Here is a 27,904-nt window from a genome sequence, read left to right as displayed (position 1 = left end):
CATCTTGGCTTTGCATTCATCAATGCTACTTTATAACTTATTCCAGTTAGTAATGAGCTACAAGAGTGAGTGGAAAAGATCCATATCATCTTGGTTTATGAAATTCTGTATTGCTTCTAATTTTTATTCTTTTTATTCTTTTTTAAAATAAAAAAGAGAAAAGATGAGCTTTGGGGCCAAAGATCTGCATTCACATCCCGGTTCCGCTGCTATCTAGCTGTGTGATCTGGGGTAACTTCCCGATCGTACTCAGTCTCAGTTCTGTCATCTGTAACATGGCAATAATGATAGTGCCAGTCTCTCATGTTGTGCTGATTAAACGAAGTTAGATATATCACCTGCCTCGCCCAGTGCTTTGTAAATAAAAGAGCCTGGGGAAAGTCTCATTTTTATTGCTTTTTCTATGAGTCAGTGTCCGCTGTATTTGGGGAATGAGCTCTGTGACACTATAGGGATGGGTGAGTGAATTGGTCAGCAGTGTAAGGGAAATGAAGGCAGTACATTCAAGGTTAGCTTGCTGGTCTAGAGCGAGGGGCCACCTCTCCCCTCGAATACCCTTGTGCAATGTAGAAAAGAGCAACTTCTCTGCTTGGCTCCTTTAGGGCAACAGAATCCAGGGATGACCCCTAAGCTCGCCCAGAAGCACACAGCTTTCTGAGCACCTTGTGTCCCTGTGCTTTGCTCCTCATCCTTCTGCTGAGGTGGCACAGCTCTGCCCTGAGTCTTCTCCGAGGGCATGAACCCTTCTTTTCTCCATTTGGCATTTTTGCTCAGTGTGAAGTCACTTGCTGTGCTTGTACCCAACTGCACAGCTAATGCCAGTTTCAAGCATGCTGAGTGCTGCTATTTTCCCTTCCTCAAGGTCCTGCTGTTTCACAGGGCAGCGTGGGCATGTGGCAAACTCAGGGGAACAGAGCGGGTGCCTGTGGAAGCGTGGAGGGAACAGGCTTTCAATATGCAGCTCCTGCCATGGTTTGGGGGCTCACTTTCCCGCTCCTTAGGGGCCTCACTTGTGGGTAAGACAAAGAGTGCACTGCATGCCCAGATTATTTCAGAAATCGAATTTGAACCATTTGCACAAAGAAATTGTCTGAGGAAACTAAATATTAGAATATGCACTGTACAAGCACATACATATTTTGAATCCTTTGACTAAATAAGGTATTCAGCAAACTGGAGGCAAAATTCTAAGTTCAGCTTTACTGATTGCCCAAAACGTGGCTGCTCTCCTGAATTACTTTCACCTTTTCTGTTTCCACCTTCGTGCTGAAAACAATGCTGCCTCTTCCCACCGTTCTCTAGATTCCCATCACACTGACAACAGCTTTCACACAGCTCCCAGTAATGTCCTGAGGACTCTTTCCAAGCCCAGGACTCTGTCAAGAACATTACATACATTTTCCCCCTTGATCCTTACAATACTTCTTAGGTCACCACTACTAACAAAGGAAGCTGGATCTTGGGGTGGAGGCAAAGGTCCATAGTTAGCTATGCCAAAAATACACCACTGAAAGGCAGACACTAACTAAAGAAATCTGCATACCAGCAACAAAAGCTCTCTACTATGTGCATGACAACCTCAGCAACACAAACACACACACACACACACACACCAAAACAACCACACCAGCAATAGAAGCACGAGAAAGGAAGGCAAGGAAACAAAATGCCTCTAAAAACTCCCAAATTCCAAAAGCTGATCCATGGGCCACTAAGAGGAAAGACATCAAAAGCTACACAGCTGAATTCTTTGAAATGGTAAAACAGAAGATAAAAAAACCAGATCAATAAGGTGACTGATGATCAAAGAAGATATAACTAAACAGATAGTAGACTTAATAAACAAAATAATTAGTAAGTTTGCAGAAGACAGTAATAAAAACTAGCTGAGCTATACAAAATGATACAAAACATGAATTATCAATGTTAGAAAGAAATAGAGTCCACAGAAAGGTACCAAAAATTCCAGGAGATTAAAAATTAGGTTGAAAATATAGGCAACAGAAATGACCAACATAAGGACAGAGTGTCAGGACTAGAAGATGGGGCTCATGTCACTGAGCAGTCCCTCTTCAAAACAACAAGAGAAGATAAAAAATGGATCCAACAGCTGCTAGTTGATGCAAAGACAAACCTAAGATTAACAAGAATTAGTGAAAAATCAGAAGACAGAAAACATAGCATAAAGAAGCCTGTTTACTGAAATAAAATCATCTATTAGCCCATAAAATGAGCTTAAGTAAATGCAAAATTCAAAATTATATCATGCATATTATCAGATGGCAACACAATGAAAGAAATCAATAGCAAAAGAAACCATGGAAATTATGCAAGCATACGGAAAAGAAAAAAACACTATTAAATAATCAATGTATCACAGAAGAAATCAAGTGTGAAATTAGTTCCTAGAATCAAATGATAATGCTGGATTAATGAAACTGAATGGAAAAAATAATCAATGAACTGAAGAAGTAGGTTTTCAAAAGAATAGACAAAATAGACAAACCTTTAACCAATCTTACCTAAAAAGGGCAAGAGAAGAACCAAATTAATAATTAGAAATGAAAAAAGCAAAATCACAAGTGACAGTGTTGAATTCCAGAAGATTATTAATAACTATTGTGGAAATCTGCACTCCAGTGATTTCAGGGTATATATGAAATACCAAATTGAACCAAAAAGATATTAAAGCCCTGAATAATCCACTAACAGGCAATGAAATCTAAGTAGTAATAAAAATCCTACCAGGTAAGAAAACCCCAGGCCCCGATGGATTCACTGCTGAATTCTACAAGAACTTTAGGAAAGATCTGACAGCAATATTCTTCAAGCTCTATAATGAAGCTGAAAGGTAAGAAATACTTCCAAATTGATTCCTAGAAGCTAGCACTACTTTGACTCCAAAACCAGAAAAGGACCCAACCATATAGAGAACTAACTACAGGCAATTCTTTAATGAACATAGATACAAAAATTCTCAACAAGCTGTGTGTGGTGACACATGCTTGTAATCCCAGCATTTGGGAGGCTGAGGCAGGAGGATCACTGTGAGTTCAAGGTCAGCCTGAGCTACATAGTGAGTTTGACAGCAGCCTGCACTACAAACTGAGACCTTGTCTCAAAAAACAAACAAACAAAAAAATCCAAGATACTGGTAAACAGAATGCAATAAATCAACAAAAAACATCGTGACCATGTAGACTTCATCCCAGGAGTGCAGGGATGGTTTGACATATGCAAATCAAGAAATGTAGTATATTACACAAACAGAAGCAAAGACAAGAATCACATGATCACCTCAATAGACACAGAAAAAGCCTTTAACATAATCCAACACACATTTATGATAAAAACCTTGAAGAAAATAGGTATAGAAGGACCTTATCTCAATCTAATAAAAGCCAGTTATGACAAATCCACTGCCAACATCATATTAAATGGGGAACACCTAAAACCTCCCCTCTAAAATAAGAAACAAGACAAAGATGTCTACTCTCACCTGTTCAGTATAGTGCTTAAAAACTTAGCCAGAGCACTTGGGGGAAAAAAAGGTATATATATATATATATATATATATATATATATATATATATATATGAAAGGAAGAATTGAAATTATCCTTATTTGCAGGGGACATGATCTTCTACATAGAAGACTGAAAAAAAACAACCAAAAGACTCCTGGAATTAATGACAAAGTCAGTAATATGGGAGGATAAAAAATCAACATGCAGAAATCAATAGCATCCCCACACACCAATAATAAACTCACTGAGAAAGAAATTAGGACAAGAATACCACACATTATAGCATCAAGAACAATCAAATACTTAGAATAAGCTTAACCAAGGAAGTCAAGGCCTTCTACAATGAAAATTACAGTATTCTGAGAAAGGAGATCAAAGAAGACGTCAGAAAATTGAAAAATATATTCTGTTCCTGGATAGGTTGAACCAATATTGTTACAACTGCCATTCTTTCAAAATTGATATACAGATTAAATGCAATCCCAGTTGTTGTAATTACTTCCTCATTGCTTGGACAAAATACCTAACTCCGACAACTTAAAGGAGGAAAGGTTTCTTTTAGCTCAGTTTCTATAGATTTCAGTTCATAGTTGACTGGCTCCAAGGAAGGACAGCATGACAAAAGCGCATGGCGGAGGTGACACAGTATACAGCAGGGTAGGCAAGAAGCAGCAAGCAATGAGCCTCCCTTTCCCTTTATATTTCGTACAGGCTACAAGTCTATTGGCTGGAGTCATCCACACACAGGGTGGGGCTTCTATTTTCAGCAAATCCATTCAGTCACATCCAGAACAATGTTAATCCAATCAGTGGACTGATTCAGATATTATACCCCCATCATCCATATTCAGCCTAGATCCAGCCATCTCTGACAAGTCCAATCTATGAGTGCATGAGGATTTAGGGGAACGGGTAGATACAAGCCATAAAATTAAAGGCCACCAATTAAAATACCAAAAGCATTCCTCAGAACTGGAGAAAGCGATTCTGAAATTCATATGGAACCAGGAGAGGCCTAGAATGGCAAAAGCAACTCTAAAAAATAACAGCAAAGTAGGGGGCATCACAAAATATCAGACTTCAAGTTACAGGACAAAGTTACTGTGAAAAAACAGCCTGATAGTGGGACAAAACAGACACGTTGATCAACGGAACAGAAGGGAGGATGCAGAAATAACCCCGAGGCACATTTATCATTCTGATCTTTGACAAAGGGACTGAAAACATTCAGTACAGGAAGATAGTTTCTTTAATAAATGGTGTTGAGAGAATTGGATATCCATGGAAAAAATATTGAATCTAGGCCCATAGCTCTGACCATGTACTGGACTAAACTCAAAATGGATCAAAGATCTAAATGTTACAACAGAAACAGTTCATTTGCTGAACTATAAAATAGGTAAAACTCTTATACATGTAGGCACAGGCGGGGACTTCCTGAACAGAAACCCTGATGTACAAGAAATAATATCAAGAATCAACAAATGAGAGTATATCAAATTAAAAACTTCAGCATAACACAGCAGACACCCACTAGATTGAAAAGACTACTTTCCAAGTGGGAAAAAAATTTTGTCAGATGCTCCTCAGAAAGAGGACTGATTTCCTCTAATCTCTAAATCTAACTCAAAAGAAGTTAGATTTCCTAAAATAAAAGGCCCTATCAAAAATGCACAACTGAAATCAATAGATATGTTAAAGAAAAAGAAGTACAAATGACCAGTAAATGCAGGAAGAAATTCTCCAACATCTCTGGCCATTACAGGGATACAACAGTGAAATTTCATTTTACTTTAGAAAGAATAGCTATTATCAAGAAATTAAGTAGAGCTGGGGATATAGCTCAGTGGCACAGTACCTGCCTAGCAAGCGCAATGTCCTGAGTTTGATTCCTGGTACACACACACACAAATTAAATAACAACAAATGCTGAAGAGGCTGCAGGGAAAAGAAAACCTTCTATAGTGTTGGTGGGAATGCAACCTCATATAATCACTTTGCAAATCAGTGTGGAGATTTCCTCATAAAACTAAAAAAAAAAATAAAATAAAATGCCATTAAACCCAGTTATTCCCCTTGTAGGAACCTTCCTGAGTTAAAGACATTGTATTACAGTAATACCTGCACACAAGTTTTTATAGCAGTACAGTTCATAAACAGCTAAATCTTGGATGGCTTATATGTCCATCAGCAGATGAAGGGACAAAGAAAATATATTTATACACAATGGAGTACTACTGTGTCATAAAGAAGGATAAACTTAAGTCTTTTATATAAAAATGGGTACAGCTTGAGACCATAATGTTAAGTGAAATAAATCAGATACACAAACTTAATATTGCATGGTTTCTCTGAGAAAAATAAAAGAAGACAGATAGTAGTAAATAGGGAGATAGATCTTTTCAAAAGGGGAGGGAACGAAGAGATGGAGGGAGGGGGGAGCGTGGAGAGGGAATGAAAAAGGATTAAGATGTGTTATGTAAGTGTATCAACCCTCATGAAGAGTGTTAGATTGTGCTTTACAAACACGTACTCATAGAAATAAGTCTAGCAACAACACCAAGAGAAAGATGTAAACTCAGAGTTGTCCTTTTAATAAGAGCTCCCTGGTTCTTTCTAGGCTTAAAAGTACCTCTTACCCTCATAACTCCTGGAACACATTTCCACTTTAGCACTTGCTAATATGCATTTTCATTATTTATTCACGTGTCTATGCCTCCAAACTACGAGCTCCGCTGGGGCAAGGTCTCTGTCTTTTTCATTTTCGTGTCTTCAGCACCTAACACAGTGCTTGGCCAAGATAAATGAGCACTTTTGTTCAGGACATTTGGTAATGGCTTACTGAATAAATGAAGAAATGAATGGTAATAGTTATTATGGTAATGGATGTACATTACATGTCCTTCCCTTACCCAATCAATACAGCCCAAAAAATGGAATATTCTGATTGATCTAAACCAAATTAGTGCCTTAATGTGGGCAAGGCCAATCCTGTCCATCACCTGACCACCAAGGGAAGAGCACGGTTGCCAGTGAAAGTGCAATACGTATAGAGAGGCCAACCTGCCACATGCAGGTAGAACAGGTGTCTTGGGGAACATGGCTCAGGTTTTCCCAACCCTTGGGAAACCTATTGTTCACCTGCAGCGTCTGAACCATAGCCTCACAAGAGCCCTCAGAGTAAGGAGCTTCCCCACATTTCCTTCCTCAGGTCATGGCAGAAAAAAGCTCTGGATTAAGAATCAGAAGTCTCCAGACTTCTGGTCTTGGCCTTGTCAAGATGCAAAATATTGCTGATCCTCAGTTTTGTTAATTATAAGTACAGATAATCACACTTGTCCTTGCAGCACTGTCAAGAAGGTCAAATGAAACCATCAGTATAGAAGTGCTTTCAAATTTTCACAACATATTTAGAAAGGACTCTGTAATCTCACCCGCAGTGCCCAGGGGTTCTACATTCTCTTTATTATGAGAGATTAAGAAAATTATCTAGAAAGCCAGATTCCCTCACTCCAGCCAACTTCATCTTGTTTTAGTTTCTCATATGTGGGATATTAATCACAATGCTTTTAGCTAAGGGACCTGACAAACATATCCCAAGGGCTTCAGCAGCAGGACATTTTACTCTCTTATCACAGGAGCCCACAGATTAAAGTGGTCTCCAGGTGCAGCAGGTCAGGCCTTTAGGCTCTGACTCCTCCTGAGGGCTGCTCTCACCCTCAGCCTTGTTGTTAGATGGCTGCTGTCATTCCAGGAATCACAAGAAGAGGACTATTCTCATGGTGTCTCTAGAATAGAAAGTTTTCAAGGAAAACCCTCATATTTTATCAGCTGGAATTGGCCAGAGATACATCCTTAAACCAATCTCTGGCAAGGGGTGGGGTAGGATCTGTGTGGTTTGGTGAGATTACCCATGCTTTACTTTTCAGCCAAGGACAGGATTCTTTTCTTCATGGCCACATGGTAAGAAATGATCTGAAAATGCAGGGCCTGATGGCTGAGAGCGCAGGTGAGCAGATACTGGGAAGATAACCTGCAGGTACTATCCATGCCCTGCTCCTATCGCAGGCCCCATGGTCGAGTGCATGTCACTGGCTTCTGACCTCCAGCACCTGCGTTCTTTGCTTGCAGGCTTTCACTGATGTCTGGATTCTACTTGCTGCCCAGGCAGTCAGCCAGAAATGCTGGAGGATTAACGTTCCTACCTTGGGAACCATCCTTAATCAATGACTGAGGGGAGCTTTACAGCCCCAAGGGTATGGATGCCCCACTTTCCTCCTTCCCAGGGTGAGGTAACTCTCTGGTGTTTGCTCTGTGCTGCTTTCCAGAATTTCCCCAGCAGAATCAAGCTCCTGTTGCCCACTGGAGTCAGCTGACTACACACACTTGAACCTTTCTTTTCCTGTCCCACTTTTCCAGACCATTATGGTATTTCCTTGACTACTTTTGACTTCCTATCTCACAGTTGGCTTCTTGGGAAAAATCAAATAAAGATGCTCTGCACCATATGTCTAACTCCTTCCTGAGCCCAGAGACTTTGTGTGTGATGTTCCCATCTGGTCTGAAGGTGCTGTGAGTGCACCCTCCTTTACCTTCCAGTGGAAATGTCACTTTCCTGGAGGAGCCTTCTTCAGCCTCCCACTCCCACCTCCTGCTGGTCTCCCAGTGATGGCCCTGCCCAGCCATGCTTAGCCTAAGTAATTACAGGATTTTTTGCTTTCCATCTTTAACCTGGTTAGGCTGTGAGCTGCTTAAGGGCAGGGACAGCGTTTTTAGCTCAGCACCAGGTGCCTGGAATCTAGTACAATGCCTGGCACAAAATAGAAGGTCAAAGACTCACAGGCTTTTGGAAGACGAGGGCCTTTCATAACAAAGCTTTTGATGAAAAAGACCTTTTATCCATAGGAGTTCCCTGTTACTTCTTGTGTCAAAATATAAGTTCTATCCATAGGAAGGATGCCCATCTTTCAGTGAAGAGTATCTATAAAAGATGTCATTTTAATTACCTTTTAGTTTGTTAACTAGAAACAGGATTGCACTCTAAATCCACAATTCCTTCGTTTATTCATTCAAAGCCTAAGGCAGATGCAGAGAGAGAAACCGGGTACGAAGAATGTTCTCCACTCGTATAATATTTCTAATGAATTCTGAAAAGAGCTCACAGAGATCATTCTAGGATCTTGCCAGGTACCGTGCCTCCTCTCACCTGCATTACTGCTATACTGGGCATTTGGTTTTCATCAAAGGAACAAGGAATAATCTTCTTAAATCAATTCACTCAGTACACACATGAGAGAAATTTCTTTCAGTGATAAATAGCATGAAGCAGGGCAAAGCACAAATAAACACTTGGGAACACTCACTATTTAGCTGCTAGGCAAGCTTTTTCTCACAAATTCTGAAACGACACCTTTCTGTCACTAGGGGATGAATCCAGGTCTGTGGTGCTTCGTGCTTATGTAATCTGGGATGTCTCTGAGAAAAACGTATAAAATACAAATAAAAGTACAAAACAAACACTTCCAAGAGACCCACACAAGTGAGGGGTCTGAAGTTCAATTTTCATACTAAGTCAGCATCTGACCTTGACTCTGAATTTTTCCTTCCGTCCCACACCTGGACACATCTCTTCTGACTTCTGTGACTTGTTCATGTTGCTTGCTTATTTGGAAGCCCTTCCCTCTTCCTTCTGCTTCATCCTTGGGCCATACTCTTTCAAAGCTTGGCTCTGTGATGGCTTTTCTGATTCCTCCTAGCAATAAAGGTGTCCCCCGGAGGCCCACAGTACTGGTATCAGGACCAGGACCACATGTCACATGCTGGTCTCTTGTGATGCCACTTCCTGGGCACAGGGAGCTACATTTACATTCAGATTTGCCCCATCAACACACATCACAGCCTGGGAATAGCAGGAAGGGAGGAAAAGCCAAGGTGCTATAGAAGCAAAACGATGCGGTTTGGAGAGGGAAGGGCCCTCAGGAAGTCACTTTTCTGATTTCCCATTGATTAAATAAGCATAATGGTCTTTATTTCACATTATCATCAGGATGAAATGAAAGCATTTATGCATTCATCAAGCATTCATTTACCTCTCGTGGGGCCATTTCCGGCGCCAGAGACTTGGAATGTGTTTGGATGAGAAACGCTGTCTTTGTGGGGTCTCACGGTTGAGTTGGGAGATGGCAATGTGTAATGGGACAGAATACAGCTGTAACAGACAGGAGCAGGCACAGAGCCAGACGTGTGTTAGGTGCTCAACAAATAGTTGTTGAATGAAGGACTGACAATGAGGAGATTTGGGAGAGAAAATTATTAATTTTGCAAAATAAGTAATTTTCCAGATTTGCAGGATAATGCCTACATAAATACATGGCTGTGACAGTGTGTTGTAAAATGGAATATGCTAAAGAAAATAAAGTCAGTAGGAAGGAGAAAGCAAAGATTAGAGGAAGGCAGAAAGGAAAAGCAAGGAGGAGGAAGGGACACCTGTGACTCACCTGGCCAAGCGTGCACTCCATGCCACCAAGGAAGTCAGCCTCCTTCAGCCCATTGTGGTTGCCGCTAATGTCATGGACTTCAAACCGCAGGCGCTGCACCTCTTCAAAGTAAAAGTCTACGGTGAACAGCTTTGAGTACACCGGGTTAATGCAGGTGCGAATCACCTCAGTCCTGTCAACCTGCCAGGAGAAAGAGAAAATCTATCAGGGATTAGGAATTTCGTTATTATCCTTCAAGCAAATTAATCTCATCATGGATAACCTTCTTTCCAAATCATAAATGCACTCACCCCATGAAGTCACAGGGGCTGGGAGGTGCAAGTCTACAAGACTGTCTGCAGAGAATGGTCAAATGTCAAGAAGGAAACTCTTATCAGACAGATGAGTAAAGAGTCTCAAGTTTTGTACTGGAAGATTTAGTACAGGTTATATTATTAGATGGTAGGCAAGATGGAGTCACCATTAGGAGCTCCCTGGAGACTCAGTCCAAGAGAATTTGAGGGTGTGTCTAAGCTCCGGAGGCTCGGGAAGACAGAAATCAACTAACGTGCTGACAGGCACAGTAATGGAAGCCAACACTATTCTAATAGGAGTTGCTTAACTCACAGTTCTCACCATAATAAAGTACAAAGGCCGTAAGAGTGATAATGACAATAACACCGCCTTTGGCTTCAGATATGCTCTTTTTTGGGTGCAAAACGTTTATTCATTTTCAATTCCTTGGGTCTCAATTCTTCATCAGCAAAATGAAAACTAGATTAGAGGATGAAAAGTCACCTTTTGTGCCAACATTACATAAGTTATGATCCCCTCTGCCTCCTGTGATAATAAACCTCCATCCATCCTTTCTCCAAGATCCATATCTGCTCTTTCTGTGACCCAGGAAGCTGACTCTCTGGATTGAATTTCCTAGGCTCTCTTGCCCTCTGAGTTCTGGTGGAAATCAGCCCAATGGAGGATTTGGAAGATGATGAGGAAGTAGGAGAACAAAGAGGTGTGGGTATGCTTCCACACACACACAGGTTCTGCCGGCAGACAATTGAGAGAGTTTTTGCTGGGGCTTGGTAACACAGTCTCTCTCTTTCCCTGTCTGGATCCTTCAGAATGAGGGGTGGTGATGGCTTTCTGCTGCTGTTGTCTCTGGCATCGTAGATCTTCCCTTCCTTTGTTGGTTCCCTTAGCCTTGTGTATGTCTCTGGGAAGAGTTCCTGTGTAAAGAGCTAACCCTCTAGGTTAAACTCTCTGGGGATGCCATTGTTCTGTGGTAGGATCTTTGCCACTAAGGTTCTTTATACACAAAACCATTTATATTCTGGGAGGGGTTAAAGGACTAAGTGATGAATGATCCAACTATAGCATCTTTCAACTGGAGATACCCATCCTTCACATTTTACAAATCAACTGGAACCCATTTATTTTGTTGGCTTTCAAAAAGAAATGTAATTTATTAGCTATATACCATGTATCATTTGCTAGTACAAATGAAGTCATTTAACACATGATCATATGAGAAAATGGAAAGAGTTTCCCAATAAAAAGAAAGTAGTTCTTGATACATCATGCATGTCCATGTGAGCAGCACAGAAAATATGATACTGACTCCAAGCTCCTCTGACACTAAGTGTATTTTATGCTTTGATCCTGGCACTGGCCATTTCCATTCCTATATATAGGGATCTGGATTAGAAAATTGTCCTTGGCAGAGACACCATCTGCCATGTTGGGGATGAGTGGGCAATCCTTCAGGGAGAAGGAGAATACAGTTCTTGTTTTGTTCCTGTCCAACAGATAGGCAGAGAAGAAGCCAATCTCTGCTCATTGTTGATTAGGATTGTACAAGTTACTGTGCAAATCAATAGTTATTTGACTACTCTGGTTTCCCACGATGATTGAGTTTCTATTTTAGCAGAATTGTATATTCATATACATTTAGGGATGAGGGATGGGACAGATTATACCACTAGCTGACTATTTGAATATAAGGATTTACTGTAATGAGGTAGTTATTTTTTTGGAGGCCATAGTTTTGAATAATGGTGTAAATCAGAGGTCTTAAATGTATGGTCTACAAATATAAGCTTTTATTTCTTATTCAAAATAGTTTTTCTTAATTTTCCAACTACACACAGGGGCTGTTTCTGTTGTCCTCTTTTCAGGAACAAATTAGGATATATGGCAACTTCAGGCCACGTCCGTAGGTGACAACACTGAAGACTGTGCCACTCAGACAGAACATCCACTCTGAAGTTCTTACAGCCCCTCCCCCTCACTGAACCTCCATGCATGGCCCCTGGAGACACTTCTCCAACATCTAGTCCACATGCATGGAAAAGTGAATCATATAATAAGAGATTCAATTATGTTTGTGTGATGCCTCTTGGTAGAGGACCTCAAAATAATCCCTGAGAACTACTAGGTGGATTTGACATGCACAGAATGTCGAAAACACATCTATCTGTGATGGAAGAAGAGCAGCCTGGGCAGCTTCAGATCATAAAGCCTCAGAGATGGAAACTCTGTAGTCGTCGCCATGCTTTATCCACCACAAATGACATAAATTGCAAAGTGCACCAAGTCTCTCTTATTTTTTCCACCTTTCAATTGTAAAATGGCATTCCTACATAGACATGAAGTTCATGTTGGTATCACGCCACACACCTCCAACGTGCTATCAAGGTAGGACGCCAGCATTTACATGGAGTGACTGGACATGCATGTGTGCCTGTGTATATGTGTTTGTGTGTGGTTTAGGAAAATGACAAGATGAGGAGAAATTAAGAATACATTTGCATTGGCAAGATAGATAATTTCAAGGTAGATAATTCCAAGGAATACTTTGAGCCAGTAAGAATGCCAACAGTAAAGCGCTTAAGGAAGGAAGAAAAGAAGTAATGATAAGGAAAGTGCTTGTAATGCTAAAGGCCTGTTATGAAATGCTTCGAAATTTTCTGTATTCCAAGTCATTATGGGCATTATCTTTTCTGGAGGCTGAGGCCAGGTTTAACCCGAGTAACAGGGCTTAGGGTAGCTCATGTGTCTTACTGAGAGGTGCCCAGGTCAAGGTTGTTATTCCTAAGACCATCTATTTACTGGTACTACCATCTGCAGGAGAACCAACCAGGAGAGATTTCTTTAAAATTCAGATTCCTATCCTAGGCAATTCTGATTCAGTGAGAATAGGGTAAGATCTCAAAATCTGTAGCTTAGAAAGTGCCCGGCGGACATGGTGGGGCACACCTGTAATCCTAGCACACAGGAGGCTGAGGCAGGGGATCGCCAAGAGTTCAAGGTGGGCCTGGGTACATAGTGAATTCAAGCCCAGCCTGAACCTGCACAGCGAGACCCTAACTCAAAAAAAAAAAAAAAAATGGTCCAAGCAATTCTGATGTGGGATGTCAGTCTGGTGGAAATAGAGAGATACAAGGTCTATCATTTTCTCTTATGTGGGTGTTTTGTTTTGTTTCGTTTTGTTTCTCATAGTTTAATCACACTGTCGCTCATTCTGCAGGAGGCAAAATTGTGATGCTTGTGCTCCTTCCTCTGGCCATAATCCTTGATATTCCATTGCTTCATGTTTTAAAGAGCATGCATTTTAAAACTCCACTTTATAGTAATCATGTGATGAAATTTTACACTATTTCACATATGAAAAATTTCAAGGTTGGATACCACAAGTTACTGATTATCAGAGGGCACCTGAACTCAGTCTCTGACCCCAAAGCCTGAATTCCTTAATTCAGGTTTATTCATGAGCAGCCCTAGCAAGAAAGGAAGGATGTAGCTAGGTTATGATGTGACAGTGATAGACTGCCAGACGTGGGTAGACTGAAATTCTATCTGTCCCTGCTGTGCTCCTCTTGCCACATCTCACAGTGCATCTAATGACCGATGCATGCGAGCTTCAATTCAACTGGCTGAGTGTGGCGCACGCGTGCCCTGCTCTGCAAGCATTCGGCTGCTGCTCACATCCTCAAGGGAGAATCACACAGTCAAGTCAATATTGCTGCAGATCACACAGGAAGTTAAAGTTTGCAGTCGTGTGGAGCAGCATTACTAGCTGTGCAGGGATGCACAGGTGTTGGACTGGATACCCCTGTATACTTTGTGGACTTCCTTTGTCTTTTTTTTTCTTTCATTCAGCCTAAGTATTTAGAGACATTCACTGCTGTCCTATCAATGGTTTATCTTTTTATTGTTGAGTAATCCATGGATGGAAAGTTTGGTTGTTTCCAGTTTTTGGCATTTGCACACAAAACTGCCATACATATTTGTATGCCAGACTATGTATGGACACATACACCCTTTCTTATTAGGATAAATACCCAGGACTAAAGTAGACATGTCTTTAACTTCTAATAGGTATATGGTGGTATCACTGTGGCTTGTTGGAGATAAAATGGGGCCCTGGACATTTCCCGCAGAACCTGAACTGTGTGGGGAGACAACGTTAATGTGCTACCAATAAACAATTCATGATCATGTACACAAGAGCAATCTACTTCCTAGGACCTCTAAGGGGTAGAACTGCCACAGGTAAAATTGTGGGACAGGTGCGGGCTGAACAATGCCCTGTTATTAGTGGTGAGAAAGTGAAGGCAGCAGCTAGAAATCAATGTCAGTCATTCAAAGCCCTGAGGTTTCCCGGAGAAGTGCAGATCCTATCCCCATGGTAACAGGTCCTAGTGAACCATGGCATCACAGGCCAGAGCAATCCACCGCGGCCTCCAGTGCAGGCCTACAATCAGATGTTCCTTCCAACTGATATTCCTCAAATACTTCCTCAACATTTACCTCGTGAGGATAGGGAAAGACTACTTTTCTCTGAATAAAGAATAAATAACTTTTTCATGTTCAAAAATAAAGGATTTACTGCAGGCAATTTTTCAAACCATACAACTTTGAAGAAGACATATTAAATGACATAAAATTTAGATAATAACACAACTCACTGGGCCACTAGAAATAACATTACACAGTGTCAGGATTCCACTTCCTTGTGGCTCCACTGACATTTGTATTTCAGACTTCTAGCTTCCACAATGCTAAAGCCACCAGTTTGTGAGGCTTAGTTATAGCAGCTCTAGCAAGTGGATGTGCCATTCTATCTCTCTCCTGAAACATCCGGCAGGCAGCCAGGAATTTATTATCAAAAGCCATTCTTCACCCACAAATCAGTACAACCTCCAACTCCTCTAGAGTAAGCTGAACAAGGACTGTGAGTGTCTATCTCCCTCTTCAATGCAGTGAGCTCTCCCTTCGTCCTCCTGCTGTGTACTTACCCTGGCTCTCAGTAACAGGGCCCTGGTGCCAGGAGCTTCTGTTTATGGAGCCCTGGGGAATCACCCTAGAGCTAGATGTTCTTTTCACCACTAGACACACCTGGGGCTGGCACTGTTCAAAGCAGACACAAACTGTATCACTTTGCTCAGCAGTGTGTTTCAGAAGGAAATGAAATGAGCCTCCCTACTGATGCCTTCAGGGAGGTGCACAGTGCCGGGGACAGGTCCTAGGTCTTCCTCTATCTTCTGTTACCTTCCCAACCCCTTTGGCTGCTAGCTTCATCCATGCTGATCCCAGGCCGTAGAAGCATAGATCCACGGGTCTTAAATATGGCTTCAAGTGTCAAAAGCTTCATTCCTCCACAGCTCCTCCTTCAGCTCAGCATGATGCTCAGTTGGCGTAAATCACCCTCAACGTACTCAAAATACTGAAAACGCTCCTCCTCACTTTGAACATGAGTGTTCCACCATTCCTGATAATGTGCCTTTTGCTGTGATAAGTTTTTAAAATAATTTTGATATTACCATATTTTTGATCACTCCTTGAGGCTTCCTGATTTCTGCCTCGCTTCTCATTGAGCCCAGCCCACTAACGTTACTGCCCTGATGCTGTCTGACAGGACTTTCGGTGGGCTCCACCTGGCCCAGCTGGCTACATGTGGTTGAACATCAGTGCAAGGCAGGGAGAGATTGAGAAACTGCTTTTTATTTAAATTTAATTATTCTAAATTTAAATAGCTACGTGTGGACAGCACTGCTCTAGCCTGTGGCAGCCCTGTCACCATGCAGATTAATGAAATCCTGTATGATATGGACACACTTATTTAATTAGGCTTGTGATTCCCAGCTGATTTCAATATATACCAGGCATTGGCCTAGAGATGGCCAGGCCAATTAATTAGTATCTCTGGGGGTGGCACACAGGCATCAGCAGTTTTAAAAACTACCCAGGTGATTCCAACCCACAGCTCACTCTCAAACCAGTACTATGACATTGTGTCACTGCCTAGGCCCAAAATGAATGGGGAAGAGGAACCAGAGCTCCATGTGACCTATGCTGACCATCACACTCCGATCTCTGGATCAGACTGTACATTTGTACACTGCAGTATTCTTGGGAAATACCATTTTGACAGAGCTCATCTCACTATAGGACTTGCCTAATGAATGAAGTAACTACATGATGGAAAAAGTCTGTGTTTCTGAATGTTTTATTCAACTAACCAGGCACCCTGTTAACTGGCAATGCCCTATTTGTGAAGCAAGAGCTCATGAGTACAGTGGGCATTCTCCTTTGTGTCCCCAGACCTCTCTGCTCTGCTGTAGCCTGGGGCACTAGCCCGCATGTGCCAGTTCACTTTCCTTCTGCCAGTAGGAGGCACCATTAGGAGATGAGAGAGTGGATAAAAGAGAAGTTTGCATATTGTCTTTCTTCCTCCCTTCCCTATATTGCGATTTTGGCAGTGACTGCCTCGATCCACCAACAGGCCTCTCCTAGCTGCGCTTCCCGCAAAGCCCTAGCTCTCCCTGAGTTCCAGTAACATCACGGTGCCTGCCTGCCCAGCAAGTCATCCAAAGAACAATTTCCCGTGTTTGCTCATCCTGGAGTGTTTAGCACCCCAGCGATTCCATCAGGCTTGCCCACGCAGCTCTCCTGGAGCCATTCACTGACATCTCTTTCACTGTTAGAACCCTGACTGGTTCTCCAATGCTCTTACAAATATCCCCAGACATTAATAAGCTTGGAAAAGTTTTCTGAGTCTTGAGACAGGTGAAATTATGTCCAGTATGGTGGCTTATGATTAATGAATTATGTTGGCTTTTTAAAAAAATTTATTTTAAGAATAAAAGAAGGAAAACATATTAACAAACAGGCATCCATTTACAAAACAGCGTAAGAACAATACACACAATACAGAATTACAGACAAACTGGTAGGAAATTAACAATGGTTGTACTACGTATTGATGTCTTCAAAGTGGTTTCTCAGAGAAACAAACAGAGACATGCAAGATTGATCAAATAATTAATCATTAAATGTTCCTTTCAGTAAAGCGATAGAAGTCAGTAGTACAACTATGTTAGCTATCCTGTATATACATACATACATAATTTCTCCTTCTTTCTTTTCTCTGTTCCATCCCAGTTACTCTTTACTTTTAAGCATTTTCCTTTTGTTTCACAATGCCTATCATACCTCCTAATTTTTATTCACTCTTTCAGGTTCTTATACTAGTGAGATAATACATTGCTTACACATGGAGGTCTGGTTTATTTCACTTATGAGTATGGTCTCTAGTTGTGACCATATACCTATAAAAGCCTCAAGTTTATCTTTCTTCATAGCTGAGTAATATTCCATTCTTTAAAAGTACCACAATTTTTTTATCCAATCCTCAGTGGATAGACATTTGGGTTGCTTCCACAATTTAACAATTACAAATTGTGCTGCTATAAACATGGGTACACATATATCACTGTGATATGATGCTTTCAGATCTTCATAGCTGGGTTGAATGGGACCTCTAGAACTAGTTTGCTGAGGAATCTCCAAACTGATTTCCACAGTGGTTGCACAGTCTGCATTCCCACCAGCAGTGGAGAAGGGTTCCTATTTCTCCACAGCCTCGCCAGCATTTGTTATTGGTTGATTTCTTAATGCTAGCCTTCTTACTGGGGTGAGATGAAATCTCAATATTGTTTTAATTTGCATTTCTCAAATGACTAATGAAGTTGAACATTTTCTCGTGTATTTATTTGCCATTTGTATTTCTTTATCTGAGAAGTGTATGTTCATCTCAGGTGCCCATCTCTGGATTGGGTCTTTGAATTTGGGAGGCTGATGTTTTTTAATTCTTTATATGTTCTAGATAGAAGACCTTTGTCCAAGGGGCAGTCAGCTAAATTTTTTTTCCCAATATGTGGGTTTTCTTTTTACTCTGCTGGTGATTTCTTTAGATGTGCAGAAACTTTTCAGTAGGATGAAATCCCGGTTGTTGATTCTTTGAAGTATTTCATGGGCAGTTTGGTTTTTGTTCATGAACTCTCTACCTACCCCTATGTCTTCAAGGTTTTTTACCTACTTTCTCTTCCAAAAGATTTAGTGTTTCTGTTTTCATATTGAGATCTGTGATCCATTTTGACTTTAATTTGGTGCATGGTGATACACTTGGGTCTATTTTCAGTCTTTGGCAGGTGGCAAGCCAATTTTTCCAGCACCATTTATTAAAGAGGCTATTGTTCTTCCCACAAACATGGGACTAACATGGGAATTTGCATTTGGGCCCTCTCTGTGCATGCCCTGCACCGCCTGAGGTACTAGAGCAGTTGGTACACGAACTGCTAGCTCTGCAGTTTGAGTCTGGGCTTTACTTAGGGTGGCTTTTAAGACTACTTAGTATGCATCAGGCATTATTCTAAGAACCCCTTTACTTGGCCTTTCTCATTTAATTGTCTCAACTGTATCTGTTGTTCCTGCACTAAAATCAAGTCAAAATGGATCAAAGACCTAGATATAAAAGCAGAAACACTGAATCTGCTGGAAGATAAAGTAGGTAAAATTCTTGATGACATAATTATAGGTATGGACTTCCTGAACAAAACTCCAATAGCACAAGAAATAATACTAAGAATTAACAAATGGTATTGTATTAAATTAGAAACTACACAGCAAAAGAAACAATCAACAGAGTAATGAGACAACTCATAGAATTGGAAATTTTTTTTTTATACATAATTTTGCTATGTAGTTCAGTTTGGGCTTGAACCCACTACAGAGCCCAGGCTGGCCTCAAATTCACTGCAATCTTCCTGCCTCAGCCTCCCAAGTTTTGGGAGTATGGGATTACAGATGTGTGCCATCATGCCTGCCCAAAATGGGAAAAGAATTTTGCCCCCTGCTTTTCTGATAGAGGACTAATAGCTGGAATATTCAAAAACTAGAAAATATTAGAACCACCCTAAACAAATGACTCAATTAAAAATGGGCAAATGCACTGAATACAGTCAGAAGTACAAATGGCCAATGACTAAATGAAAAGATGCTCAGCATCTTTAGCCATTAGATAAATGCAACTCAGACCAACACTGAGATTCCATCTTATTTCTGTCAGAATTACTATCATCAAGAACTTTTTAAAAGGAAAAGCAGTGCATGGTGGAATACACTAAATTCCAGAACTTGGGAGGCTGAGGCAGAATTGCCTCAAGTTCGAGATCAGCCCTGGCTACACAATGGATTCAACACCAATGGGTTCAAGGTCAGCCTGAACTACATAGCGAGACTCTGTCTCAAAAAATTAAAACAAATCAATGCACAACAAAAAAAGGGTGCTTAAAAAAATGCTGGCTAGGTTTTGAAGAGAGAAGAATCTTTCTACATTGTTAGTGGGAATGTAAACTAGTACAACTGCTATGGAACTCACTATAGAAGTTCCTAAAAGAAATTAAAGATAGAAATTCCATTTGATCCAAGAACAGGTCATACTACAGCACTCCATGCACATCCATGTTTATAGCAACACAACTCACAACTGCCAGGCTCTGGCATAGTTTCACAGTCTAGGTGCCTATTGGCAGATCAATACATAAAAAATGTATATATCCATGATAAATATTATTCAGCCACAAAGGATGAATTTGAGTCATTTTGTAGGAAAATGGATTGATCTTGAGACCATAATGTTAGGTGAAATAAATAGGATACATAAAGTTAAGGTCACATGGTTTCTCTTATATGAGAAAACTAAAATATAAAGAAAAAATAAAATAATGAAGAGACAGTAGGAAATAGGGAGGTGGACTTTTGGAGATAAGGAAATGTATTAAAAGAAGGGAGGAAAAGTTAGGATAGGAGGGGGAAAGAGATAGTGAAAATGATCAAGATAGGATATCTATCTATCTACCTATATATTTATAATATATATAATACATATCAATTACCTAAAACAAATGTAATATTATATATGACAGACATACATCAATACAAAAAAGATTTTGCAATCTAGTGATCCCTATGTGATTCATGTGGTAAGTTGCCCTTAGCAATAGCACCCTACTGTGTTTAATAGTGGGTCACAAAATAGACCTGTAAGTACTGCAGATGCACCATTGTCGTGACCCCTTCTCTTTACCCACCTAAGCATTCCAACAACCATACACTGCCACTCTAACCACTTTACCCATGAAGAAACTTAAGATCAAAAGGGGTCCAAGCGATGGAAACCACTTGTGATTTCCCTTCAAGGCTTTTTCTAGGGCACGCACCTCTCTTGAAGAAGACAAATCATTCAGATAGCATTTGGCTGTGATGGGTTGAAGGAATGCCATTATGAACACTCCACACTCCAACTGTTTTTAACACCCTCAGCAGGGCAACAGACCCTGAACAGGCTTTTCAGCATGACTGTTCAGTGTCCAAGATGGCCCTTTGCAGTCTTCAGACTTCCTCTACCTCCTCCTGCTACATTTTGCTGCTCAAGTTCTTTCCACTTAGCTAGCAACCCTCCAGAACAGCTCAGTAGGAATCTGGATGCTCCAGGCAGAGATGACAAAAGAGGTTTCTATAACAACAACAAAAAGGGCTCTGTTTTTCAGTCCTAAATCATCTGCCTGTTCTCTCTTTTGCCAAAAGTGGGCAGAGTGCAGCAGGATGTGGGGCAGGAAGATGTTGGATTGCAGTCACTGCAAGCTGCAGTCCCCCTCAGATCCTCAGCATATGGGGGAGTGGAGGCTAATCCCACACAAGTGTAAAGCAACTTTCTCTTCCGTCAGAAGTCAGCGATTAGCAGGACGCTCCCACATCATGTCTCTGTCACAGCTGCAAAGTCCTCCAGAGAGGTCATTCGAGGTCAGGGAGCTGGGTTTCCTTACTGATTGGTGTTTGAAAACAGGGCAGAGAAACTCACCTGCAGGGTTCTGCACGTGCTTCCTGAGTCTGGCGTGCTCACCCGCTGGCAGACTATGAAGGGGAGCTGGCCAAGTCCTGCCAACCCACCTGATGACACACATTCCAGCACAGGGTGTGGCCCTGTCACTTGAGATCAGCTTCCTCAGGTTTCTTTGGGATAGTCAGCATCTCTTCTGCTTATGAGTCAATTCTTAATTGTCAAATTGTGAATCTGTCATAAGATCTAAGGGGACCTTTTCCAATGCCATAGGGCAGAGAGGAACACATTGGTCTTCTGCCCACTGTTCTTTCCCATAGCACTCTGTGATCTATCAGGATGTGCTCTTCTCTACCATGGAAGGGTCGGATCTCAAATATTGGCTGTTGATAGTCACAGTCCAGGGTTTTAAGTTCTTAGGGTTCGTTAAGCCTGGGAACAGCAGCAGGGTCCTCTTGCCTCTCAATTTTGAGTGTATGGTGGAAACAGCATCTTTGAATTTAGTGAAAAGAGTGCTTAGCAATGCCTGCCATGCACATAGAAGAGGTGTGACTGGATCTGGTATAACACATGTCATATTTTATCTACTCTGTGATCAGTTGTGCTGATCTACTCTGTGCTTCAGTTTTTAGTAGAGAAAACTGAGGTCCACAGATGTTAAAATGATGACACTGAGCACACCACCACTTGAGCTACGGATAGAGCCAGGTCCTCTAGTGCTAGGCTCCATCTCTAGATTCAAATTATATTTCATGACTTCCTACATACGATTCTGAGAAGATCCGGGGCACCAAGGTTTAAACACACATACACACTTATAGTACTTCCATTCAACTGTGTTTATATGTGGTTTTGTCAATGAAGCTGAATCCCCTACAACATCTGCAACAGACCCTTTAAAGTTTTTTTTAAAAAAATTCCCCAAAGGAGGCAACACTATGGAAGTAGCTCTCGCTAGGAGATGGGCTAAGCCAGGCACCTTGCTACACAAACATTGAGGAGTGAACCTCAAACCAAGCCAGATGGGGAAGAGCAGCTACCAGCAGCACAGGGTCAGGCACATTCTCCGAGTGGGATGATTCCTGCTTTGAAGTAGAATTTCCTTAAGTGCATGAATGCTAGCTCTACAAGCAGTTCCTGGAAATATGGCTTTGTAGTCAAATGAGTTTTGAAAGCCCTTCCCACTTTCCTTTTTTCTTAGAAAGTCATGTTGCAGAATATAAAGTTTCACAGTAAATCAATACGTTCACTTCTCTAATATTTCCCTTTTTCTTTTTCAGGAAATATATGTTAATATCAACAAAATATAGCTTGAGGACTTTGCTTTAATAATAGTGTTGAAGAATTAGATAGATCCATTAAATGTCTGAGAAACGTATGCTGTGAGAGTGATACATAGACAAATAAATAAATCACACACAAAGGCGTTAAGTGACTTGCATACCTCAAGCTTGGCAAAGTGCTCCAAAATTCTTTCGTTGGTATTTCTGTACCATTTAATAATCAAATCATGAGTGTATAAATGCACTGAATATTCCACAGTTTGCACAGGTCCTACCTCTATGTGTCTCTCTTGACTAGCTTCCTTCCTTGACCTCCTCACTAAAATGTTAAACTTCTATCTGAAGCCAAGTCCAAGTCACCACAAATTCTTATTTTCAGGGAACTCCAGCTCAAAGCTAGAGGTCATAATGGCAGAAATACTAAGTTTCTTCTCAGCTGGTGGAGGGTCCCTGTGTGTTCCATATGCCACTCTGATTTCTCTGCACATCAAGTGAGATGGTATAGCTTTGCTGGGTGTGTGCCTGACCCAGCGACAAACCTGAGGTGATGCCCATGCGCCAGGCAGTAATTCATACCTGGACTTACTTCCCACAGCGGCCCAGGAACAAACACCCTCTTCTTTATGCTCTATTTCCACATATTTTACTTTTTATTTTACCAGTTTCTGAAACACTTCCCTTGGAAGGTAAGGGATTTGCAGTGTTCTACTAAAGGTGCTAATGTAAAAGCTGAATAGAATGGCCCTCATTGTCTTGTCTACACCAGGTTGAGAAGAAGCACGGTGGGGCGACACCCAGACTTTAGGGATGACATTCTCTTCCCTGAGTCCTTATGAGGCCTTGTGTCTATTCTGCAGTAAGCTGAGTACTAGAATATTTTAGACTCTTCTAGATGACAACCTTCTCTCTACCTCCATGATTCAGCTGTTCCACACAGCACAGAGCTCCCTGAAACCACACTCCCCCGCATTTGTTTCTTCCTGTGCATACTTCAGAGAGAGTTCCTGATAAATGAAAAGGATCTGTAATCAGAAAATTAATCTCAATGGATTGCAGTTCACAGCCAACCACTTGGGTAGAATGAGTCTTCATGGCAACTACCCTAAGACTGCCACAAAACATTATCTTTATTAGAAGAGACAAATAAAATCTTCTTTTTGTTTTTTGTTCTCATACTTAATTCTACACCCCTGTCCTTAAAAACAAACCTACATCTAACAATAGACTTCTTCTGTGAAGTATTCTGTCTCTTCTAGAGGCATTTCTCCTGATATGTGGCATCACTTTTGCTCATATGCCATTCATTCCCTTGGCCCATTGAAGAGCTTACTCTGCTGGGTCCTTCATAAGGTACCAGATCTACTAGTGCATCAGATTAGTAGCATCTCTAACTGGGGAAATGTCCCATCATACTGTCATCACCAATAGCACCATTCAATGATCATTATGCAATCAATATTTATCATGTACAAATATTTCACAAGCTCAGGGCTGGGAAAAGTCATGATTATAGACAATCAGAAAATCAACAATGGAGTCCTGTGGGAACCTTTCATGAGGTTTGTGCAAAATTCCTGATGCTCACCCTCTTTTTGAAGCATACAGTAGGTACTCTATGTTGGTTCCTTGCTCAGCAGATTAGAGATGTCAGGAAATGGAATCCAAAATATATTGCTTTCCTGTAACAACATCAATGACTTCAGTGCCTACACTGGGTTTTCCAGAGAAACTTTTCTTCTTCTAATAACCAAACCATTTTTCTTATATCTTATTTATTCAACTAAAGTAAATTCTTTGCAAAATGTTTTGAATGGCAACTTATACATGCATTTACTCATTCACTCACTCACTGAAGGAGGATAAGGACTGCCTCTGAACTCTCCAGCACCAGACTCGGCCCTCGGAATTTAGCATTAAACTAGACACACGGTCAGCCAACACAAACCTAGAGTCCAACATGCAACAGATGGTCCCCTACTCAGTCACTTCATTCTGCCATAGGAGAGACTTTTTCGTGGTGGTAAGCACTGACCACGCCGTGATGTTGTGCAGCAGAGGCAGCTCCCGCACTAGCTCAGAGGGAAGAAAAAGACAGCAAACAAAATCTCCTAAGCAGCATCTTCAGATGTATAACGTGTGTGACAAATACAAGTGGTTCTTCGCTGTGGTCATAAATAGCAGTTCTGCAAAACCATTATATATAATTTATGTCATCTGGCAGCTGTTCTGGGAGCTTGGGCTGAGTGTTTTTAGCATCTGTACAAGACATCAGGCTTTCAGGAATTAAAAGGCAAACACCAAAATGAAGCAGATTTTGGGCCCATAAAGCAAAGACATTTCTTACAATAGAAAAGAAAAAAAAACACCCAAAGGAAAAAAAATAACAGCATTTAGCCTGCAGGAAGGAAACATTTAAGGAACAGACTGGTGGAGGGTGGATAAACAGATTAAATTCTGAAGGTCTTAAGGTTTCTTTCAAATGCAGAATTGTAATTCTGGAAATAAATCCAAATATGTATTTAAAAATCTGGCACTGATAGCCAGAGAATGGATAGTTTTTAATTACCTAGGAGATATATTTAGCGGTTATGGATTTTCTGTGGTTTATTTCCAGCTCCCTGATTTCACTTAATCCAATGTGAGGTCATTTTTCTTAATCCAGTGCATACACACAAACACGTAAACAAAATAGAATGTGTACATTAATCATGCTTTCATATTTTCTACATTTTTTACACTTTAATATCTTTGGGGCTTGACTGACCTTGGACAGATTGCCCCTCCCAGGGCCAGCTAATTCCCAAATAGCAAAAAATTACCTTTGCATTTGCCTTTCACATACAAGCCAACCAATCCAGAACCCATATTCGTACCCACTTCCTTTAACCAGCTCTTATATTCTAGGCCATTGTCCCCTGCCCTATTACCCTGTACCTAGGTATTAGACAAGTAGACACAACCCTTTTGCCTTTTGACATTATTCAAACCAGCCAACTCTAAATCCACTTATCCTGCTCACTCATATTTTCCCACAGAGACGACAAAGACACTCTCGCCCACATCCCCCACTGCGCTCCTGGGGCTCCCTCTGTGCTCACCCAGGCCCCTGTTTCTGTTAGTGCAAACTTCTTCAGTAAACCAGGTGTGGTGTCTCACAGCTGTAATCCCAGCACTGTGGGAGGATGAGGCAGGAGGATCGAGAACTCAGGCTCAGCCTGAGCAATTTAGCAAAACCCTGTCTTGAAATAAAAATACAAAAGTGCTGGGGATGTAGCTCACTGTGAAGGCCCTGGGTTCTATCCCCAATACCTGAACAAAGCAAATCTAAGCAAACCAAAACACCCCAAAATTCAAAAATTCCTTCTTTCATGGTAGTTCTTTCCATGTCCACCTGACTTACCGTACCAGACTAAAACAAATCCTAGTTATCCTTAAAGCAATGTGACTACAGGGTGGTAGATAGCATGACAGACAGGGAACAACTACAGTGGAAATTCAAGGGTGGATTTTATGGATAAATTGCTTTTGTCTTGCTCCCTATAGTAGTACAAGAAAGCAGCTGGCATTTATTTAGCATGTACTATATTACCTTATTCCACTTATATCTTAGAATGCAACACCATTGCAAAGTAGATATAATCACTTTTCACTTGAAAAGTGAGGAAAATGACACATGAGGAAGTTAAGAGGTGACACATTCAGCTGCTGGCTGTGCTGAATGTGAAGCCAGGCTTTCAGTTGCACCTTTTTCATCATAGCTGTTACCCCTCACTGCACCAGATGACAGTCAAGCAGCCTACCCTGATTCTGCTTCAAGGTAGCAGAGATAGAATGAGGCTCTTCACAGAGCCAAATCGATTCTTGAGACAAGGCCTGTGCTAAAGCTGGTGGGTGGGAGAAGTGAGTTTATAACCAAGGGTTTTGGTTACAGCATGAGTTATATAAGACACTGGAGCGCAAACTGTCACTGTACCTCCAAGCGGAGTTGAGCTGTGGCTGGCAGAGCCAGGTGCTCCTGGTCCGGGTCACAGGTGGGAATGCCCCATCTGCGTGGAGCCAACCCCTTAGTTCGGCTCTGTACACTGACATCATTCCAGGTTTAATTTTTGGATGGCTTTTGGTTTCTCTGTCCTGGTTCCCTAGGTCATCTTATCTGGTCTCATGGTTTAAAATAAAACATACAAACTTCCAAATGCTGACGTCCAAGCTGCTATCTCAGGCCCGCTTGTCTCCCCAGCCCAGCGGTCACATGAGCAGTATCCTCACAGGGTTGCTCTCGTTTCACTCTGAGAAGTGGCACAGGAGTTCTGTCCAAACGCATAAACACGTCAAGGGAAACTTCTGTCTGAAAGGACCAATTTTACTTGGCATAAAGCCTGGAGAAGTTCTTATCCAAACGCCCTGCCAAATCCCAGGAGGTCTTGGTGAAAAGCAATTAAGAGGGGACTGGTAGTCCCACAATGCTAGTAACAACGGCAGCCTAGATGATAATAAGAGATCTAGGGAACAAGACAGCCAAGAAGGGCCCCCCTGGGCTCTCTCCCTGGGGATCAGGAAGGCTGTGTACAAGCGCTAGTTTGCACTCATTTGTGAACAGTTGGAGGGGGACCTGGGCAGCCTCCAGGGCATGCGCCAAAGCACACAGATCTATGAGCAAAACGGGGACCTTACTGGCTCAGCTAACTCAGGGGAAGTAAGCACATCCTTGGACCCAACATTGACTGAACAACACCTACTGTGACCAAGGGATGGGTCCTAGGAAGCCAGACTTTACAAATAAAATCACATTCATATTTGTTGGAAGGCACCCTCTCAAGACTACCTGGAGAGACAGCATTACATCCCTTGCCATACAGAATAGGCATGGGCTTTTTGTAGCCCAGGTTGGTTTTGAATTTGAAAGTATCTTCCCTGCCTCAGGCTCCTGTGCGCTGGGATGACAGGCATGCACCACCACGCCTGGCTTGCACGTATGATTATAGCTGCAGAATTTAAAGCTAGATCTTGGAAATAACCCAATTGCTCATCAACCAAAGAATGGATAAAAAATGTAGTATTTTTATATAATGGAGTATTACTCAGCTATAAAGAAGTACAAACTTGAGGATTTTACAGGTAAATGGATGAAACTAGACACCATACTCATAAGCAAAATAAGTCAAACTTGCTTGTGTAAATGTTGTCTTGTCTCCCTAGTGTAAGAAACTAAAAGAGTAATTAAGATACAAAATCTGCAATAGATATTGAGAAACATAAAGAAATTGCCAAAAGGAAAGAACAACTGGGATGTAGGAAAGGAGAATAGACAGAAGGGAAAAGAAAACAAAATATATATAAATAGGGGGCTGGGGATTTAGCTCAGCGGCAAAGTGCCTGCCTCACAAGCGCAAGGTTGTGAGTTCGGTTCCCAGTACCAGAGAAAAACCAAAAAAAA

General features: G+C 41.4%; 1 protein-coding gene across 2 annotated transcripts in view; it reads right to left on the bottom strand.

The window, feature by feature from the left end:
* Window positions 1–27,904, bottom strand: part of Cpne4 (copine IV) — a 467,949-nt gene that overhangs the window by 144,082 nt on the left and 295,963 nt on the right. For both annotated transcript variants that reach the window (XM_013505812.1, XM_005406839.2), the window contains exon 3: window positions 10,024–10,203. In XM_013505812.1, coding sequence (XP_013361266.1) covers window positions 10,024–10,203 — 180 coding nt within the window. The remainder of the gene's footprint in view (window positions 1–10,023; window positions 10,204–27,904) is intronic.

The sequence above is a fragment of the Chinchilla lanigera genome, unplaced genomic scaffold, assembly GCF_000276665.1.
Source record: "Chinchilla lanigera isolate Chin_1 unplaced genomic scaffold, ChiLan1.0 scaffold00100, whole genome shotgun sequence".
NCBI classification, from domain to species: Eukaryota; Metazoa; Chordata; class Mammalia; order Rodentia; family Chinchillidae; genus Chinchilla; species Chinchilla lanigera.
The sequence above is the reverse complement of the archived record's forward strand: the minus strand, read 5'-3'. Positions and strand labels throughout refer to the sequence as shown.